This window comes from Zophobas morio, unplaced genomic scaffold (genome assembly GCF_036711695.1).
Source record: "Zophobas morio isolate AGI-343-1 ecotype UQ-CSIRO unplaced genomic scaffold, CSIRO_AGI_Zmor_V1 ptg000024l, whole genome shotgun sequence".
NCBI lineage: Eukaryota > Metazoa > Arthropoda > Insecta > Coleoptera > Tenebrionidae > Zophobas > Zophobas morio.
The window spans coordinates 9,527,062-9,548,453 of NW_026972129.1; the positions used below are offsets into that span (position 1 = coordinate 9,527,062).

Sequence of the window (21,392 nt, forward strand, 5' to 3'; positions counted from 1 at the left end):
ACATCTAAAGATGTTATGTCTTGGTTATATCGTAGGTAAGGTCTCTATAAAAGCGGAGGCCAAATCATAACTCATATAGATGTTTTGTTTATTTCGTTACCATGGAAACCGCGTCTCTAGTCGCTGTATTTGGTTGGAATCGGGTCACATTAGAAATGTTTGTATTGATGAGGCTGATACGTGTTTAAACTCCATATTAATTTTAATAATAATGAAAAAACTTTCAGAGTTTAAATAATATATTTGTAGTCACTGCTACACGTGTTTCGGTACACTTGTCTTTACTATTGTTTATTATTATTATTCTTTACATAAATTAATAAACAATAGTAAAGACAAGTCACCTAAGAAATCGAATTCTGGAGTTTACATGCTAAGTTGTATTGACTGCCCCTTAGTATACATCGGACAAACAGGGAGAAAATTTGAGGAAAGGATAAAAGAACATAAATCAGCATTTGTCAATAAAAAATCAAATTCTACGTACGCGAACCACCTTATCCAAGAACAGCATAATTTCAACGACGAATTCAAAATTTTACACATAGAAAATAAAGGCGCAAAATTAAACGCGTTAGAATGTCTGGAAATAAATAGGTACAATAGATTAAATACACTAATGAACGACCAAACCGAAATAAACAAATCTCCCTTACTTAACATAAATTTGTAAACACTATTGTTAAATCAGGTATAAATTCAGGAATAGCTCTGTAAAAACCCCAGTTTCTCTTCTGCCTGAAGACGGTACTGTGTACCGAAACACGTGTAGCAGTGACTACAAATATATTATTTAAACTCTGAAAGTTTTTTCGTTATTATTAAAAAAAAAAAACATTAGAAATAGTGATCGCTAGCAGTAATTCAACTACGGCAGTTCATTTTCATTCTGCGCGAGTGAAATTGTCTGATTTTAAATAAAAATAATTAATTCAGTTGAATAGTTAATAAAAAATCGTACCCTGTCTTACGACTCACTTACATCGCATCGCATTATAGTAAGTATTTTCCCTGCTGTCTTAAGACAGCCATTGTAGTGCCTACCCTACACACAAGAAAGGTAGCGCAGAACCTATACAGGCAATTACAGGATAATATCGTTACTGCCAACATTATCCAAATTCTTTGAAGAATTGTGTGGAATTTCTTGGACATTAGTAAGGCGTTCGATTGAGTAACACATGATTTTATTGCTAAGAAAATTGTACTTTTAGCAGTTTCATTTGTAAATCTCCTCATGAGCTACTTAAGAATATAGCTTAGTGTGTAAGCTTTAAAATAATATTAATAATATTACACCAGGTATTTCTTATATCAATTATGGAGTTCTTCAAGGATTTATAAGTACTTGATCAATAGTAACCTAAAGCAAATGTGATCCTTAATGCAGACGACACTTCTATTGGTACTACAGGAAGTACTATTGATTTTGTTTATAATAAAAATAAAACAAGTACAATTTCTTTTTTTTTTAGATGAAATAAATTTAATTACTCTCTAATTTGTTATTGATCAAATTAAAAACGAGTCACCTCATTTTATAGAAAATGTAAGAATACCGACTTTATTTTTCTTCATTTAATTTATTTAATAATAATAATAATAATCAAAACATTTTGTTCCATCGTGGATTAATTAATAAGGTAATTTTAATCCTCTGTTTAGAGGAGACAACTCATTCAAATCACACAAATTTCGACGTAATATTCTTTCCGTGTATAAACATAAACAATCGAAATTAAGCATGTAGATTGATAATAATACACTCTTTTCCGTTGGTTATTTACTTTGAATATATCTCATATTCCTCTTCCTTTCTTTATAGAGACGATGTTTCTCGGAATTTCGTCACACATCGTTGCAATGTGTTGCCAAAATGAGCATACCCGACGATGTTGGAAATTCTTCCTGTATTTCATTCCAAACGGCTTGAATCGAGTACTCCCACACGCCTTCTATCTATTTCGAAAATACCACTCAATCATAAATGCTTTCTGCTCCAATGAAAAGTTCTGAAAGAAACTGTGTTTAAGGCAAATATTATTTTTCCAGGAAGCGACAACAAGCAGGAAAATAAGAAAATTAAGGATAGAAGGGACGTTTCATGTGAAGTTGTTAAAATCACTTTTTAAGGATCCTATTTCAACTATTAGATTTACAAAATTATCTCGACAATCAAAATTAATTCTGTTGAAAACGTATGTTTAGCTTTTTAAACAGTTTGGTTATACGTTATCATCAGGAGCGGCTTGTCCTATGAGGCAGGTGAGACAGTGCCTCACCAATGAATTTTACGCCTTATTAGGATTTTTATTATTTTATACGGACACATTTCGGCCAATAATTTGTGTCTTTTTTCTAAAATTTTAAAAATAAATATAGAAAATTATATTGTTATTTTTATCTCGGTAGGTACTCGTTGCTCCCTTAATTAAACAGCGCGCTTAAACACTCGGCACAACCTTAGATCATATAATAAATAGATACCAATACTCAAACTGAAAGCTGTGACTAGACATGAAGCTATCTGTTGCCGTTTTCTACGTCAAGAAGAGTAGTATAATGCTATCCTTGTGTGATCACAACATCTTCATCTTTGTTATATGCATTTCATCTGTATATGTCTATTTCACTTCCATCCTTGTACCGCACCAGCGCAACAAATCGCTTTTGACAGATGTTTCTTCTAACCTCTCTTTCGAGTTGTTGTACAAAAAACAATTTTAGAATTTAGAACAAAGATCCTATTTTAAGTCATGTAATCATAAAGGATCACAATTGGTGCCCAATAATTTACTATTCCTTTCATTATCTACTGTGAATTATTTATAAAATCAAGCTGTCAACATCTTTCGTACGAAGTTAGTTCAGACATACTTCCTAAAATTTAGGCGCGCAAAATTCAAATAGTGATCAGGCAAGGATAGCTTCATTGTCATCCCTCCATGCACGAGAGAGATGTGTGACAGGAGGATGTCGTCACAGGCTCTGCTAGCGAAAGAACACGGCATGGTGGTATCTATTTATTATATGATCTAAGGGCACAACATGTATTTTGTGACGCGAATGAGGCAGACTCGAAGCTTGCCTCTACAGCATATATAGAAATCATGTCGTTAATAGGCAAGCAACCTGCAATACACTCATAAGCGGTATGAGTTGAAAAAAGACAAAATTGAGGCTAGCCTCATTTCCGTGCTTGCAAAAGAGATGGACAACTATAATATTTGCACGCGGAGAACGTGCGATTACAATGCAGTCTGCATTCGCAGGAGTATTCAAAATTAGGCCGTTGATTGTTTTGCCACAAATCTGTGTGTGTATAAATTGATTCAAAATTTCGGTAACAGAATTTTGTCTTAAAAGTGCCTACGTTTGCGTGGGTCGCGTTAGTGCTTTGTGCTTGTCATAATTTGATTTCGGTAATCGTTATTTAAGATTACGAGTAAATCGGAATTTTTCTCTACTAACGTTAAATGACAATGGCAGTTCTGTTTTTTCTACTCTCACGTATGATGATAAATTGTATGTAGTTAAGGAATTAAAACCGCCGGTTCCTGATTTGAGTAAATCGTTAATTGATCCATAAAAAAAATTTAAAATAAATCCGTATTTATATTTTATATTTTTTTCATTTTGTTTTTTGTTATAAATCAAATTAGCTTTATTTTATGTTGTATTTGATCTTTTTCGATATGTTTTCTTTAAAGTTTATTTTAATTTTGTTTTTTGTTAGAAGTTATATTAGTTTTTTCTGACCACGCTTCCCTTTCCTTTTGTCCTGTCATTCTCATCCTTTCCTTGCAAGACCTCCTTACACCTTCACGTTGGTTCTTTGTGGACAGTTAAATGAGTTTACAAATTTGTTTATTTGACTAAATAGAAAATATTTAAGTAATCTTGATTTATTTATATTTTAGAGCGTTTTGTGCTTTGCCTCATCAATTTTTCAAGTCATGAGCCTCATAGGAATCTGTGATCACTTATTAACTTAGGACCGATTTCATAATCAAGTCAAAGGAGCTTTAAAATTAAAGTTAGATTTTTACCATGGAAACACATTGTTGAGACAATGGTTTAAAGCTCCCATTAAACTAATTTTCGTACGCTTATGCCTAGATTTTCTTCTACGACACGTAAAATTTTGGGTTCCGCATTTAGTATTTTGGTTGGTTCTTTGCGACCCTAATCCGACGCACATGGACGAAATCCCTCGGAGACGCTGAACAACGGGATTGAAAGTTCTATTCTATGGTCTGGTAAATTCCGACCGGGGAAAGCTTCACCGTAGAGACGTCGAGCTTCAAGACTATTTCCAAAGGCTCTGCCGTTCATTAAGACCACGTCGGTCATTTCGCCATTTGTATAACCTTGCATTTTTTATTAAAACTTCTTTGAAAACACTTGATGAAAAACGTCAAAAAAATTTGAACCAACGCAAATAAATCAACTAGCAAAGCAAAATTCAGCTAGAAGAAACGTTGTTTTCAAAAGGTAAAAAGAGTAAGATAACGTTAATGGTTTCTGTTGAAATTTTAATCATTTCTTCCCTGACTGTCCCCATATCGGATCCGATAATATGAACAAAATGGCTCAACTCCTTCTAGGTGTTCGGTTTTTATGGAAATGGAAATCAGTATACATATACATATAGGTATAGGTAGTTTATGAACAGGTTTTCTTTCTAACGTCTATATTTTCTCTAAAAATCTTCATACTAACACATTTTTGTCAGATTTTCGTTCTAGAGTTTTTTTTTTCCAGAAACATGCATCTGCCCAAAGACTTAGGTGGAGTAAATAAGCTGTAAAATAAGTACGGACTGAATATTCAACGATGGACTGGATACCTTACATAACTTTTTTGTTGGTCGTGTGTTATTTTTGATAATAAACTTTAAATTTTAAATAAACTATAGACAGTAACGATGGTTCAGTAATTTTCACCTTCTTTTTGCCTGACGAGTGGAATGACGAAGCCCCGAGCTTCCATTAAATTTCCTCAAGGTCTAAGTTTATCTCTCATACGATTTCACATGAAAAGTGCTAAGAGTATTTGCTTTTGTTTACATTTATTTAAAATAATCTGAGTCTAAACGCAGAGTCGAATTTTCTGAGTAAAATCAAAAGTAGGTGAATTGAGTGTTGCCTATTTCGAATTTAGGGAGCTTGAGCTTGAGCGGCGTAAATGTGCGCAGTTTAGATATTTACGAGAAAGGTCAAAGGTTTCCGCGATTTGCCCGCGCAAAGCGAGGTGGTGTACATAACCACAAATAACAAGACTATTAACCTGTAGATCTGTAGATTTGCAGAGTGTACAGCGTGCACTATACAGTTTAATATTGAATAGTGTTTTTGTCTCACACTTTTTTCAGAAAAATGCCACGGAAAAAGACCACTGCCAAAAGGAATGCATCATCAAGTCAAAGTGACGACATTCCTGAACCAGAGTCAACAAACGCTGCATCTACTATTTATGAGTTTAACGTCAAAACAATTAAAGGTGAAGACGTCTCATTAGAAAAATATAAAGGACATGTATGCATAATAGTAAACGTTGCGTCTAAATGTGGGCATACAAAATCCAACTATGAACAGTTCGTTGAATTACATGACAAGTATGCGGACGAAAAAGGATTAAAAATTTTGGCATTTCCTTGTAATCAATTTGGTGGACAAGAGCCTGGTGATTCAGAAAAAATCTGCCAATTTGCTGAAACAAGAAATGTGAAATTTGATATGTTTGAAAAAATCAAAGTTAATGGTAAAGATGCGCATCCTTTGTGGAAGTTTTTAAAAGAAAAAGTACCTGGACCAAAAGGAAAGGACATCAAGTGGAACTTTACTAAATTTATTATTGATGATGAAGGTGTTCCAGTCGAAAGACACTTATCCAGTGTTAAACCCCTGACTCTCGTTGATTCTCTGGAAAAATTGTGGTAGTTATATAATACACATCTTATCAACATTTGTATGAATCAAATAAAAGCTTCCAGTGTATCACTTTTTTTTTTATCATATTGCCTCAAAAGTTGCAATCTTGCATGCATGTTTATGTGGCAATGAAAAGTGCACATACAAGTTTTTACCTGACTTTTCTTTTGCGTTTCTAAAAGCAGTTCTAATAACGTTTTAATTATGTTGTGGAACAACTATGTCTTGATTGGTGTAGGTATCTAAAATTAAACATAACTAGGCGAGACGTGGTTTACCTTCAAAGATAATAAATTATTACATAGTGTTTAAGTACATTATGCAAGGTGATTCGCGAGACATAATAAACCTAACCAAGGCGACGATGCAATTCCAGACACTGTCGGAAATCTGGTAAATTTATTTTTAAGTTTTATATAAATATTCAGTAAAGTTCTGAATGTTTAATTAATTACTTAGTTTAATATGTAATATATTTCTTGATCGTATATTTAAGCTGGGAATAATGTTTAGGTTTCTGACACAACTTGAAATAGGTGACATGCTGACCATCCATATATATTAATTACCTACCAAGTTATTAAACATAACTTGCTGCGGTTTAAAAAGGTGAATGCATTGAGATGTATTCTGGGTTGCGTTTCCAATCCTGTTGGGCTCATTATTACACCACAGATTATACGTGAATCACACTATATACAACGTAAAAATATTGTGGTTTAAATTATTTAGTGTAAATAAATAGCGTTTTAGATACTTTCACATTTTTTCACTTTATTGAGTGTATTTACTATCTCTGTTACTAAAATTAAATTTACGACTAGAGATTTTTTATGATAACATATTGTGTAACTCAATGATTCCACAAAAATCAAGTAATTGCTTACATGTATTCAGTACATCGAAATGAATAACAATCAACTTTCTATTGTAAACGATTTATTAATATTGCTGCCATACATAAATAATAAAACATAGCATTTTTAACAATTATCTGAATATTTTATGAGTACATCCCAAAGTATAAAAATCACCAGTACTTTTCTAGGGACTTGACCAAATCTTTGGGATTAGTGCTTGGTCCATGTCTCTCCACTGGTTGCCCATTCTTGTCAATGATAAACTTGGTGAAATTCCATTTAATAAAATCTCCCAAAGTTCCCCCTTGTTTATGTTTCAAGTACTTCCAAAGAGGATGTGCATCATTCCCATTGACATTTACTTTTTCAAAAACGTCAAAAGTAACATTTTTACTTGAAACGAATTGACAAATTTCTTCATTACTTCCAGGCTCTTGACCGGCAAACTGGTTGCACGGAAATGCCAAAATCCTTAACCCTTTGGTCTCTCCATACTCGTTGTAAAGATCCACAAGTTCTGCATAATTATTTTTCGTGTAACCACACTGCGATGCAACGTTTACGATGATGCACACATGATCTTTGTATTTTTCCAGCGAAATCACTTCCCCTTTAATATCCTTCGCACTAAAATCGTAGATTGATTTGGCCTCTTTAAAATTTTCGGGGTTAGACATTTTTCGGGAAGCAATCGGTGTAATTGGTGTAATCGGTGCAACTGTTGTAAACACTCTCAAAATGGTTGTTGCGACACTAAACAAATGAAAGCCGGGTATCAACATGACAAGCACATTACTTTATGGTTAGTTTACACACCAACGCTGCTATGCGCACACTCACTCAAATTATTCCAGTAACTTAATTTAATTGCACGAGCAAAGTACGCAGGAGCAATATCAAGAGTTTGAAGTACAAAAATAAAAGTCAGCAAATAGTAGGGTTGCGTTGGTGTACAATGATATGACATAAAAATTGATACAGACGATAACAACGTATTGGTAAAATGGGTTGCCTAACTAGTGCCAGTATAAGGCACGTTCAGGATTCGTAATAGTTTCGTTACTTTTGGTCACTTTCACTGTTTCACACTGTATAAATTTAGGTATTTAGTTAATTATGAACAATTTTTTTCATCCAAAGAAACCCCTTGATTGTGCATTAAAAAAAAGTCAAACATCAATATGCAATAACTGAGTGTACAGTGAAAAGAAGAATAAAGTAATTTATAAAAATATAGATACACGTAAAAAAAATATCGTAAGAATTTAGTCTTAGGTTCAACGAAATGTGAATAGTCTTCAATATTTTAAAAGTATTGTTAGTTATTTATTTTTATTCAGATCTACACACAAATAACATAAGTGGAGGATACAAATAATGAAATTGTCTATTCTAAAATCTTACAACACCTTCTAAAAACCTTCAAAGGTTGAAAATAGTTTAGCTAATTGTTTATATGATGAGATGAGTGTGAAGAGCAACGTCCACGTCCGCAGTGTATGGACGTTGCTCTGCATAAACAATATTGTGAAATTTTTTTTACGAATTTTGATATTACACTCATAAATTTTGGTAGAATTTTTAAATTTTTGAAGTACATATAAAGTCTATTTGAAATACCCATTCATGTGCATATGTAGCGTGACACAAACGTGGAAATTGCAACGTAGGTAGGTAATGCTTTTAACATAAATATGACCCAAAAAACGATTTTTATTTATCAAACCGTAATTGTGGAAAATGATAAATTTCGCGTTTTCCTCAGATTTTCACATCTGAATTAAGTGCTGCAATTATATTTTTAAATATGTAAATATGTACCCTTACATTATAGGAATTTTCCCTGGGCATATAACCACAGATAATCGTAGCCACGGTAAACATTTCGTTTTTGGGTGGGGAATTAATAAATGACATCATGGGTTTGGTGCGGTATGTTTTTTCAACATACCGCACTTTACCCAAGTCAGGCGATAAGTAAACAATTCGTTTATTGTATTGGTCTCTCTTTCTATTTGTCAACATTGTAAACATTTAGATTAAAATTTTTCCAGCTATTAAAAACAGTCGGAGTGTGGGAGTGTTAACATTATTAACATTATTAAAAAAGAATAGATGTGCATACTAATTAATAATAACAGTAGGACTGCATTTCCAATTTTTTGAAATGAGGTGAAATGAACGTTAGATACCACATTTCAATAAATAAAATTATATCAATCAAAGTGCTAATTAATTTCAATATTTTGCGATGTCCAGTGTATTTGTAGACGTTGTAATTGGGGGGGGGGGGGGGGGGTGCCTTCACCAGCCGCCCCTGAGAATTTTACCAAAATATGATTTCTAGTAATTAGTCTTGTAAAGAAATAAATTGTTGAGTTTCATCCACGCCGAACGCAAAACGTAACAATACGGAATAAACGATTTTTGTCCTCCATATTTTGTTTTAAGGGTGTTTTTCCAAATTTGAGGTCCACCACTATGCATTCTGCTATAAAAATTCTTGCTCTGCAGTTATTATATACTCCTATATATTTTTCTTTTTTTTTTAACAAAATAAAAACCAAATAAATTAAAACAATTTAACAATTTATTTTATTATATACAAAATAACTGCATTATTTACATATTTACAATGTACGAGTACACATTTGATTACTCTTGGAAAACATAGGGTTATTATAATCAGTTGTTTGGGGTAAGGTTGGCGTCAGTATTCGATATTTTTGCTCAACTTAAGACGTAACTTGTAGTACTTGTATGTACCTTATATCAACAATCATTTTCCCAAAATGAATTTATTTCATTTATGTGCATTAGTTTTGTTAAATATTTTGTCACCTGTGTGCCAATTTTCATTAAGACAACTAACATCCGTAGATGCGATGCTTGTAGCATCTTTAGCATTTGCTCACAATTAATTTCCCAGTTTTCCTTTGAACCAAACTTTGCCAGTTTGTCAAAAGAGTGCATTTTGGGGAAGTCATTACGAAATGCTCAAAACACTGAACAAATATAAACGAACGGTCACTTTGACTCTCGTAGAGAAATACAGCTTAGTACAAAACTTACGTAAACGAAGAGAGAAAAACATTCGACGATGGACAAGATCCTTGCGTCGTTTCTTGCTAATTTTGATATATAATTAAATTACAAAGTATCATGGCACTTCACATTTCAAAATTTTTAAGTACGACACTAAAATTAACTGTGCAATGGAAAACTATCTTAATTAAAGTGTCCTTTGACTGAAATGTGTTAATGTATTAACAGACGTTACCTGTAGATGGTTTGGCCATCCAAAGATCACTTTGATCAAGATAATTTTCAATGACATCATACTGTTTTCTATAGTTATTTCAGATTCTAGGGACCGTTTGTAGCTACTGATACGATGAAGTTCCTATTGATTGCCTAGATATTCTTTGGAATTCGTTTAGCGTAGGTGTGTTTTCCTGCAATTTCAAATATTTTACGATATTGTGAAATATTAAAGTTTAAAAGTACCTTAAAATACTCCTATGTTGATGTTGTCCAGGTGAGCTGGCGGTATTCATCCATGTCTTAAAATTTGTGGTTAAAAACATGATTCCCCTCAGATATACTTTGTGGAGGTTGGAAATTACAACGCCAGGTTGCTGTTTAAATTCGTTGTTCTGATGTGCAGGAAAGAGTCTATAATCCAATATGTTACAAATAAAAATAAGTACTTTGGTCCAGAAATTTACCTAAATCTTTTTTTAGAACATCTCCACCTTTTCAAGAAATGCAGATACAAATTTATTATAAAAAAATGACTAATCGAGTTTGCATTTATCTGACCATCAACTAATTAAAATTTGGGACAATGTTAAAATAATTTTTCGAAAATTTAAATTTTGTGTCATTAGATGAAATTTTGTGTCATAGAAGAAAGTAAATTTCGTAAAAGTTATGAATCCGAAAATGTTACTTCAGAAGAAACTAGGAAGAAAATATCTATATTTCTCCATTTCATCAAAATTTCTGTATAAAATCGCGATATGAACCGGTGAATTTTTGGCAGTTAACATGTCAAAGAAGAGACGTACATTATTACGGACGGCAAAGGATGTATGTGCAAATTGCGGAATGCCGTTTTGCACTCCAGTCACGATACCAACAGTTGCGAAATCTTCATAAACAGAATCTATTTCTTGCGAACAATCTATCTTTAATTTTTCAAAACATCTTCAGGAAATATTACTTTGAGCGCCAACTTTTCATACTGTTTCAATTTTTCTTCCTTTTTCGTCTTTACTTCTTCTTCCCAATAATCACTGTTTACGGGCACTTTGCCTCCGTAGAAAAACTTAAATTTTCCTTCAATAAAGTAACTATACATGTCAGTCAGGAGAAATTTATTATTTAATAATAAAAGCATAAATATTTGAAGAGGGATTCCCAATATATCTGAATTTAGCCCCATGTTGAGGGAATTTCTGGAAATATTTTTAGATTTGCAAAATTCCGTCTTTGTTAGTTTTTTATTTACAGTCGAATTGAGATATTCAATAGCAAAATTACGATTTCTCATTTGAGTTACTTCATTGATATTTTTTGGTATATTTAGTTTTTTATCAAGACTAAAAGACTTGTAACTATTTTTAAATTGTTGGGTTTCATATGGTTGTCTTGTCTTTAATGATGTATAATACTCTGCTACAATTTTACTTTTTTTAGTATTTGTCATTTTTTTATTTATTAAAAAAAATTTATTTAATCCATATCTAATACATATATAAAAATAAGTCGGGTTTTCCTTCCTGACGCTATAACTCCAGAACGCACGAACCGATTTCCACGGTTTTGCATTCGTTGGAAAGGTCTCGGGCTCCGCTAGGTTTATAGCAAAGAAAATTCTGGAAAAATTTCAAGAGAAAAGCAGGAAAACAGGGAAAATAATTTCTTTTGCACGGGAATCGCCACTTCGAAAAAATTTGAATAGTTGGCCATGCCTGACGGACCTGTCGCCTGACTGACGTGTCACACAAAACTATTTCTTCCGTGCGATTGTGAAAAGTATTATTGCATTTCAAGTCGTTGTTTGTTTTTTCGTAACAAAAAACGTCGTTTATTTCAAGAAAAGTGTTCGTTAAAGTGAATTCAGTTACGCATTGCGAAAGTTTCTTATTAATTTTGATCTGCCATTCTATTTACCTATGTTCACTTTGTTGGTTTCGACAAAACCTCAAACTTTACCGTTATTCGAGGATTTGATTTGAAGTTTTCAGTATTTTAAAATTCTCAAGACAAAATTTACAGATTTGATTGACTGCGAAAATAATTCTGTGTCGTTTTATGAAGTTCATTACAACGCCGAGAAGACGACAAGCTGACATAGGTCCACGAAGTCAATGAAATGTGCGACGAACTACCTCAGGTACAAATCGCAATGATTTATTTCATGGGTAATTCGGATACGGAAATTGATCAGCGTCGTGCTCATAATCAACATAATAGTCAAACATTGAAGCGAGACATTGGGTGGTATGAATACAACTGAGTAGATTCGATAGTATTCGAAGTACGAAGTACCTACTTTATTATTACTCTATGTACTGAGTACCTACTTGGAAACATTGTATCTCCCCGGACACATATTGAACATCTACGCGTTTTGTGAGCATTTAATCTAAAAATGAGCATCGGCGTGGCAAATAACTGAGCTGTCTGTAAAGCAGCTTAGAAAACGAGCAGGATCGTTGTAAGAGTGAGTTTTGACTAAATACGGGGACTTTCATGAACGTGGAACGTCATCAAAAGGTGCATTCAGTTTGAAAAACACATTAGCAGCGGGAATATCGAAAACTTTTCAGGTAATTAACTTTTATTTATGCATAAATTGTGCAGTACGTTTTTTCTAACACTGGCCATAGAGATTCCCATCTCAAGGTGTCTACCCCATACTGACTTATATTTTGGGGACCCGATTTTTGCCTTGATGGTTAACCACTGTCACTGTTTTCCTTTTTTGTTGTATCGAGATGCTACTTGAGCATCAAGTTTTACTTACTGAAGTATTAGCATCATCTAGAAAAACTAGAAATATTTTGATTTGATATTTGAGCATCTACTGAGTTTTATTTATATCAACCATTGTCAAACAACTGATCGAACGTTTTTTCGATAGAACTTCCTTCGCACCAAAAGTATAATGAAACATATTCAGCATTTTCGAGTTGCGTCTTTTCTTCACACAATTTTGTGATGACCAAATCAACATTTACAATCAACACGTATATCACCTTGGATTGGTGCAGTGTAACTAATACTAAAAATAACTGTATTGTATCTCCAAAATTATCTGCGTAAATCAAGTGAGCCGTCCCACCAATTTTTAATGATTAACAATTTACCATGCTTACAATAACTTTAAAACGTCTGCAAGATCTCAAAGTATTCATTTCTGCAACTCTTGAGTTATTCAATAAAATAAATTGACTGATCCATATATTTTTTTAAGTCACTGTAAAAGCAAATCTAAAAAATTGGTCTAAAGAGTTTAGACAGTACTTTCCTCGCTGTCGGAAACGTGACGACTATTATGTTTTTTTTTTCGCAGTGGATTTCAAAGCATTCGGTTTTGTAGTTCATGAGTAAACCAATAAAATAAATTTACGCATTCATTATTTTTTTGAGTCACTCGGTATATGCAAATTCAAAAAATGTGAATGGAATGATAAACTACAAGTACAGACTCATAATATTTTGTATATTCTAGACAGGATTTATTCGGCAAACTTTTGAGCTGACGTCATCAGTTTTTTGGAGAAGATAACCACATATATTTTGACTAAAAATTTATTATGCTCTTTATAACCTTAAAACATTTGCAAGATTTCAAAACATTCGGTTCTGTAGTTCCTGATTAAATCAATAAAATATATTTACGCATTCATTAATTTTTTTGGGTTACCCTGTATATGCAAATCCAAAAAATATGAATGGAGTGATAAATCACAAGGAGAGACTCATCATATTTTGTACATTTTAGATAGGATTTATTCAGCGAAATTTTGTGGTGATGTTATAAATTTTTTAGGGGAGATGAGCAAATACATTTTGATCAAAAACTTACCAGGCTTATGACAACTTTAAAGAATCATCAAGATTTCAAAGCATTCGGTTTTGTGGTTCCTGAGTAAATCAATAAAATAAATTTACGCATTCATTAATTTTTTTGAGTTACCCTGTATATACAAATCACAAAAATATAAATGGAGTGATAAATAACAAGTACAGACTCATCATATTTTGTACAGTTTAGATAGGATTTATTCGGCAAACTTTCGATCTGACGTCAACAATTTTTTTGAGGGGATAAGCAAATATATTTTGACTAAACATTTATTATGCTCTTTACAACCTTAAAACATCTGCAAGATTTCAAAGCATTCGGTTTTGTTGTTCCTGATTAACTCAATAAAATAAATTTACGCATTCATTAATTTTTTTGAGTCACCCTGTATATGGAAAACGAAAAAATTTGAATGGAATAATAAATCACAAGAAGAAACTCACCATATTTTGTACATTTTAGGTAGAATTTATTCAACACAATTTTGTGGTGACGTCATAAATTATTTTAGGGGGGACGACCAAATACATTTTGATAAAACATTTACCATGCTTATGATAATTTTAAAACATCTTTAAGATTTCAAAGCATTCGGTTTTGTAATTCCTGAGTAAATCAGTAAAATACATTTACTCATTAATTATTTTTTTTAATTACCCTGTATATGCAAATCCAAAAAATATTAATGGAGTGATATATCACAAGTACATACTCATCATATTTTGCACATTCTAGATAGGATTTATTCGGCAAACTTTTGAACTGACGTCATCAAGTTTTTGGAGGGGATAACCAAATATATTTTAACTAAAGATTTATGATGCTCTTTATAGCCTTAAAATATCTGCAACATTTCAAAACATTCCGGTTAGCCGATTCAAAATTAAATTTCAAAATGTTGTTTTATAATTTTGATTTTTTTCCAATAATCTGGGCGTTTCGGGTAGAAACTCAATTCGGAGTCGTAAAACACTATGTTATTTTATACAATTTAAAACCGATTTACTATGTATAATTTTGAAGTGACGTCATCTCATTAGTGGTCGGTATGATTAGACAAATTTTGGTTAGCGTTTTACCATCTACATGTTATTCCTAATATAAGTACAAAATTTCACAACAATCGGTCGAGTACTTTCGGAGATTATCTGTCTAATAAAAATCCGGGATGGCAGACAGACGGACAGACGGACAGACAGATGGAAATAGGAGACCTATTTCTTCGTCTTCTAGGGATCATGAAAGATCAAGAAAAGGTAAAAGTAGAGAGTCGGCCGACGGACTCGATTACAATACTTCCTTTGCTTACGCTCGGGAAATAAAAATATGAATGCAATGATAAATTACGAATATATACTGAAGATTTTTTGCACATTTGAGATAGGATTTATTCGGCAAAATTTTGAGATGATGTCATCAAGTTTTTGGGTTTGATAAACAGATATATTTTGTTTAAAAAGCTACCATGCTTACAGTAACTTCAAAACGTCTGCAATATTTCAAAATTTTCAGTTTTGCAATTCTTGATTCAGTCAATAAAATAAATTGACCCAGTGATTAATTGTTTTGGGACACCCCGTTTAAGCAAAACTAAAAAAATATAAATGCAGTGATAAATCACAAGTAAAAACTCATCATATTTTGCACATTTCAGATAGGATTTATTCAGCAAAATTTTCAAGTGACGTCACCAATTTTTTAGGGGGAATGAACAAATACATTTTAGTCAAAAAATTACCATGCTTATGATAACATTAAAGCATCTCCAAGATTTCAGAACATTCGGTTTTGCAGTTCCTGATTAAATCAATAAAATTAATTCACCCATTCATTAATTTTTTTGAGTCACCCTATATAAGCAAATCTAAAAAATATGAATGGAATAATAAATCACAAGTACAGACTCATCCTATTTTGGATATTTTAGATAGGATTCATTTGACAAATTTTGGGCTGACGTCATCAATTTTTTGGAGAGCATAAGTAAATATATTTTGAATAAAAATTTATTATGCTTATCATATGTTTAAAACATCTGCAAGTTTTCAAAGCATTCGGTTTTGCAGATTCAAAATTAAATTGTAGGTGAAACGAAGTTCACCGGGTTAGCTAGTTAGTTAATATAAAGTTTGCAGAAATCGCTAATACATATCATACGATTCCCGAAATACTTGGAAATATTTCGACCTTTCGTTTGTTTCTACGTAAATAGCAGCTTAATTAAGCTCAGTATAATTAATAAGAACTGCACTGTACTATTTTAGGCGATACTGTTCTAACTGGAAGAACTGTGTGATTGGATACTCATTTCTTATTGGTCGTTTTAAAACATTTCTACCGACATATGCCAATGGTGTAATGGACTCACAATTGGAAAATAGGCATAATGTTTTGTAGTGTCATCTATCAATGTGATCAAAATAGCAAATTCAATGATTGCAATAAATTTGTTCAATTTGGATTGCATCTCGGAAAAACTTGTATGTTATAAGTACATAGGTATATCATCATCAACATGACATGCTATTTCGTGTTTTTAATTTTTTGCACTCGGATTTTTTTTATCACATTCCCGAACTCACCAGGATGTGGGAATTTGACTTTCCAGCACTCGTGCTTTTCCCCGACGTGTTTTAGGGAACCAATTTTGACGAATTAGGTCATCCCAAAAGGGTCATAGGGTATATTATGTTTTCAAAACTTCTATAAGGCGGCTCTTTTATAATTAACCCAGATTTGACCATTATCCTTTTTAATGAACACTTATTTGTATGTAATCTTACAACAGAATCGTTTTTATCGAGCCAATTTTGACGATTGAGGTGTCAGTCGATTTGTTTTCATTGGAAGAGTATCATATGTATTATACGTTTGTAAGAATGTAAAAAAACAACTATGTCATGGTCAATAACAGGAAGTAATAAAAATAGATACATAGTTGCATTTGTTTTATTTAACATAAATTTTATAATTAGATATACCAATGTAAAACTTACGAGTATGATATATTGTCCATTTAAGTTTAAGTATTATCATCACTACAGTAATTTATATATGCACTCTAATTATAATTATATAGGAGAAAAATGGCGGACAGTAACATCAGGCTCTTGGAGATTGAAAACGAATTTCTAAGAGAAATAATTAGCAAACACCAGCTACAATTTGATTTAATGACCAGAAGAGAAGATAAAGTGAAAAACACAATTGACGCCTTGCAGCAACAGAGAAACCAATGCACAGAAGATTATAAATGTTTATCTGCGACGACAAAAGACAAAATACATCAACTTGAGGACAAAATAAAAAAATATAAAGCGCAAATTCAAGACTACGATAATAAATTCGAAGAGAATCGATTACAACATACCGTTGTGCAAAAAGAGCTCATAAATACACAAGCAAAGCTAATTAATATACACGAAATGCTAGATAATAAACACGAAGAGATGCATAGTATACATAGACAGCTAATATTTCAACACGAAGAACTCGCTAAATGTAATGCAGCACTTTTTGAAAAATCTGTCGAAGTCTGTGATCTTCGAAATAAGTTGGTAAGTATTGTAATGTTTTTCTTTTAATGCATTTTTTTTATTTAATTTCACCTTTTAGGACAAAAATGAAGAAAAATATAAGAACCTCCTCTTGCTTAACCAAATGGCACTAGTACGAGTGGATTAACAAAATTTGAAGAAACGAAAATTCCTGAGTTTCACCCATCAAAAAGAGGTGAACTATATTCCGATTTTTTAAAATCCATAAAGAACATAGATCTTCCACCTAACACCGCACCGTGTGTTAAGAATTTATTCCTCAAACTGAATACAAGCGTACAGAAGTGTCATTCCATTGAAGACAGTGTCGGGGAAGGTGAAAATGCGTTCAGTAACAATGAACTAAAATTATTAGCAGCGGTTTGGGAACTATCGCCCCTGAATAAGGGAAAATTGGTAGTGAAAAGGAAAATTGGTGGTAAAAAGGTAATTTAGAGACTTTTTTTGATTGACAATTGACAAAGAAAGATATATGTTTTGCAAACTTTTTTAAATTTATGTTGTACTGTATATGTCACATTTGTATGTATATTTGGATATAATAAAGTCAACATTTCAATAGTCGATATATTTTAATTATTGATTTTCGAGTTTTCAAATCAATAGATTTTAAATTCATCATTTTCAAATTTGCATTCAGATTTTATTTGTCATATTCTAATTGGTATATGTTATGAATTTAAATGAATGAACAAGCAATAATATGAGTTATTGCTCTACCTAACCAAGAGTTAGGAGTAAATTTAAATCCTCTCTGAAAGACGAACAGATAAGCAGAACAGGAATGGGGTACTTGCAGATTTTTTAAATTTTCTTCACCAATGAAAACGAATGAAAATAAGAAGACTTTCTATGACAGAAAAAAATGTTTTAGTAAATAATTATTAAAATTGTATAATAAATAAATAAATAACGTACTTATAAAGTGATTGAAATAAAGACATTAAATATAATATATTTCTTCTAATTCTGTAGATGATTTGATTAATGAAAACTGTAGATGCTGTAAGAATAGATCGGATTGTAGTCGGAACGAAAACGGGGAATATTTTTCACTTTTTTTATTAACTCTGTAAATATGTATTGGGATGTTGAAAACTGAGGGGTTTGAATAGGTTTTTAAAGTGTTTAATTGTCCTGGTCGAAACTAGAATATTATGAAAAAACAGATAAAGCTATCAGAATCCATGTAGACGAAGAAGACAAAGTATGGAAAAATAAACAATATTCATTAATGAATCTGGATTAAGGTATATTCTTTTATGGGGTAAATTTGGGGAAACCAGAATATGTTACAGATGTTAAGAGATTTTACCAAATCTTATTAGATGATAAACTTGGTAATATAGTCAGAGATGTATAGTTTAAATTTTTTTGTTTAACAATATTTTTTATTCTAATTTGAAACCTATTCAGACAAGAATTTTGGTAATTTTTTATTTTATTTTACCAGTTATTTATCCTGACCCATTAATGAAAAGCCATTTTGGTGTACCTATATAATATTTTAAAGTGCTCCTTATCCAGAAATAAAAATCCATTTGGAGGGTTTGAAAGCCTGATAAATTTAAATAAGATTTTTGTCTTTTCCATTTTTGAGGGAACGTGAAAGTTTTAAGAATTAGATTGAATAGAGTGGTTAACGGTTCCACAAATACACTTGCGCAATCACGTATAATAAAAGCTGGCATTCGATCGGGTCCATTAGTCATTTTTGGTTTAAGTTTTTTTATGGCATTATACACACATTCCTGGCTGACACATTTTAATATTTAACACATTTTTAATCAAACTTGAACAGCCAAGGTGACTAGAAGAGTTATGTTTTATAAATGATTGAGCAAAGTGCTCTGCGAAGCTATCAACAATATCGCCCGGATCGGATATATTTCTGTCATTATGAGTCATATTAGATGGAATACAGTTAGAATTTCTTTTTGCATTTATAAATTACCAGAAATTTTTAAGATCCGATTTTACATAATTATTCATTTGCTGTAAATAAATATTGTATGCTTCCCGTATTTTGGATTTCAACTGAGCTCTGATGGTTTTAAATATTAAATAATCATTTTGTGATTTAGATTTGTTGTATTTTTTTCCAGGCCTTGTTTTTATATTTCAAATCCTTAATGACATCACTGTTGAACCAAATGGGGTAATTACCAGTAGGATTTTTTTTCTTTGGTACGTGTTTCTGAAAAATTTGATCCATAATAAGGTAGAGATAGGAAAGTGCATCATCAACGTTGGAGTAGCCATTAAGAAAAGACCAATTTACTGATAGTAGTGCTTCATAAAGCGAAATAAAGTTGCATCTTTTGAAGTTATAATCTGAATGAAATGAGGTGCGAAATTTCTTAATGCGAGCTTTTGACAAAAACAAATCAATTTCTAAAGCAGGGTGTTGTTCATCTTCTCTTCTGAATGGATCATCTGATTTTGAGACAGTACATTGAATTTCGTTGTTAATTAAAACTAGATCTAAGAGTCTATTATTGCCGTTTAATACATTATTGTATTGATTTAAGTCAAAGAAGGATATAAAACTGTTGATGCATCTATACGAACTAGAAGATGACCTTATATTTAACGTTGATAAGACAAAATCAGCACAGTTAGTCACCAACAATAAATAACAGATCCATATAGATAAGACATAGACATTAAAAGATCGAAAAAAATTATGTAATCATTGCTATCACATGCTATCATATAATTGCGATCTTTCCGAAAAACGTTATACCTTGTTAGATCAAATAATTCTTCATCATTTAATCAAGTTCGAAGAGAGCAATTAAATTAATATGAGATTCAGATATAGAAGATAAATAAAAGTTACGTGTTTTTGTACATAGGCCTCTAACATTTTGATAATAACATAATAAGGACGATGAATCACACAAAACAGTAGATGAACATTCACTCATTCGTTCGTGAGAGGTAGAATTTATCACAATGTACTCACTTTAGAAAATCAGTTGTACATTCCTTTAAAAGATGATTACCAGAACATTTGGGACATGTGGGATTTGTCTGACTACACTGATGCGAAGTATGGTTAAACCTGAACATTTAAAACACCGACGGATATCAACAGCGTCCCACACTGCAATAATCATAACCAATTAATACTTTACCAGCTTCAATAAGTTTGTGCTACGTTAATTTATCAACTTCTATTATAACTTGCTTTAGTTTATTATGATTACGCAGAGGCTTATACTGTTTCAACAGTATATATATATATAGAGTTACCACCAAACAAATTTTTATTACCACATACAAGGTAATCTACGATTGATCCCTCTGAAATATCATTATCAATACCAGAAACTCTTACTCTAGGGTTAGGAGTTGGTAATGTTTTTACACTGTAATCCACTAGGTTTTCAGAAATTAAATTTTTTATTTTTTCAGTTTCATCATTTGTGTTACAACTTATAATGAGACTTCCATTTCTACTTGTCCTCACCGCAGCTATATCAAGTTTAGATTTCACCGGATCAACTTTATTTATTAAATCTTTTTTGTGATGGACACTGATTGTTTGTCGTTTTTTGGTTGAAGAATAGAAGAAGATTTTTTACTAACAGCATTAGAGTAAGAAGGTTTACTAGTTGGTTATTTAACACTTACAGTATTTGATGCTTCTTTGTCAATTAACTTGTGAATAAATTCATTATGAGGTTGAAGTGATTCACCCTGCTTAGCTATAGCAGATACACATTTATCCACAGATTTTTAGTCAACAGATATTTACTTATCCCTTCCAAAAAATTGATGACGTCACCTCAAAAGTTTGCCGAATAATCCTATCTAAAATGTACAAAATTTGATGAGTCTCTTCTTGTAATTTATCATTACATTCATATTTTTTGGATATGCATATACAGGGTAATCCAAAAAAAATAATGTATGCGTGAATTTATTTTATTGATTT

The 21,392-nt window shown here is 31.9% G+C and overlaps 3 protein-coding genes across 5 annotated transcripts; 2 read left to right on the forward strand and 1 right to left on the reverse strand.

Moving 5' to 3' along the window:
* The first annotated feature begins 5,198 nt into the window (after positions 1-5,198).
* LOC135135366 (uncharacterized) lies at positions 5,199-5,999 on the forward strand. Its single transcript, XM_064064392.1, has one exon. The coding sequence runs from the start codon at positions 5,379-5,381 to the stop codon at positions 5,940-5,942; it is 564 nt and encodes a 187-aa protein (XP_063920462.1). The 5' UTR covers positions 5,199-5,378; the 3' UTR covers positions 5,943-5,999.
* A 248-nt stretch (positions 6,000-6,247) lies between these two features.
* LOC135135158 (uncharacterized) lies at positions 6,248-20,945 on the forward strand. 3 transcript variants are annotated; one of them, XR_010281451.1, is made up of 4 exons: positions 6,248-6,326; positions 16,972-17,449; positions 17,508-17,875; positions 20,870-20,945. XR_010281451.1 is itself a non-coding variant. In XM_064064155.1 (3 exons), exons 1-3 carry the CDS (start codon positions 6,253-6,255, stop codon positions 17,574-17,576), a joined length of 621 nt encoding a protein of 206 aa, XP_063920225.1. In that variant the 5' UTR covers positions 6,248-6,252; the 3' UTR covers positions 17,577-18,012. The 3 variants fall into 3 exon arrangements, 2 of the variants coding, with proteins under 2 accessions (XP_063920225.1, XP_063920226.1); XM_064064155.1 differs by lacking the exon at positions 20,870-20,945 and having other exon boundaries at positions 17,508-18,012; XM_064064156.1 differs by lacking the exons at positions 6,248-6,326; positions 20,870-20,945 and adding an exon at positions 8,277-8,463 and having other exon boundaries at positions 17,508-18,012.
* LOC135135302 (uncharacterized) lies at positions 6,856-7,673 on the reverse strand. The gene has a single exon (XM_064064328.1). It carries the CDS (start codon positions 7,573-7,575, stop codon positions 6,964-6,966), a length of 612 nt encoding a protein of 203 aa, XP_063920398.1. The 5' UTR covers positions 7,576-7,673; the 3' UTR covers positions 6,856-6,963.
* Positions 20,946-21,392: the final 447 nt, after the last annotated feature.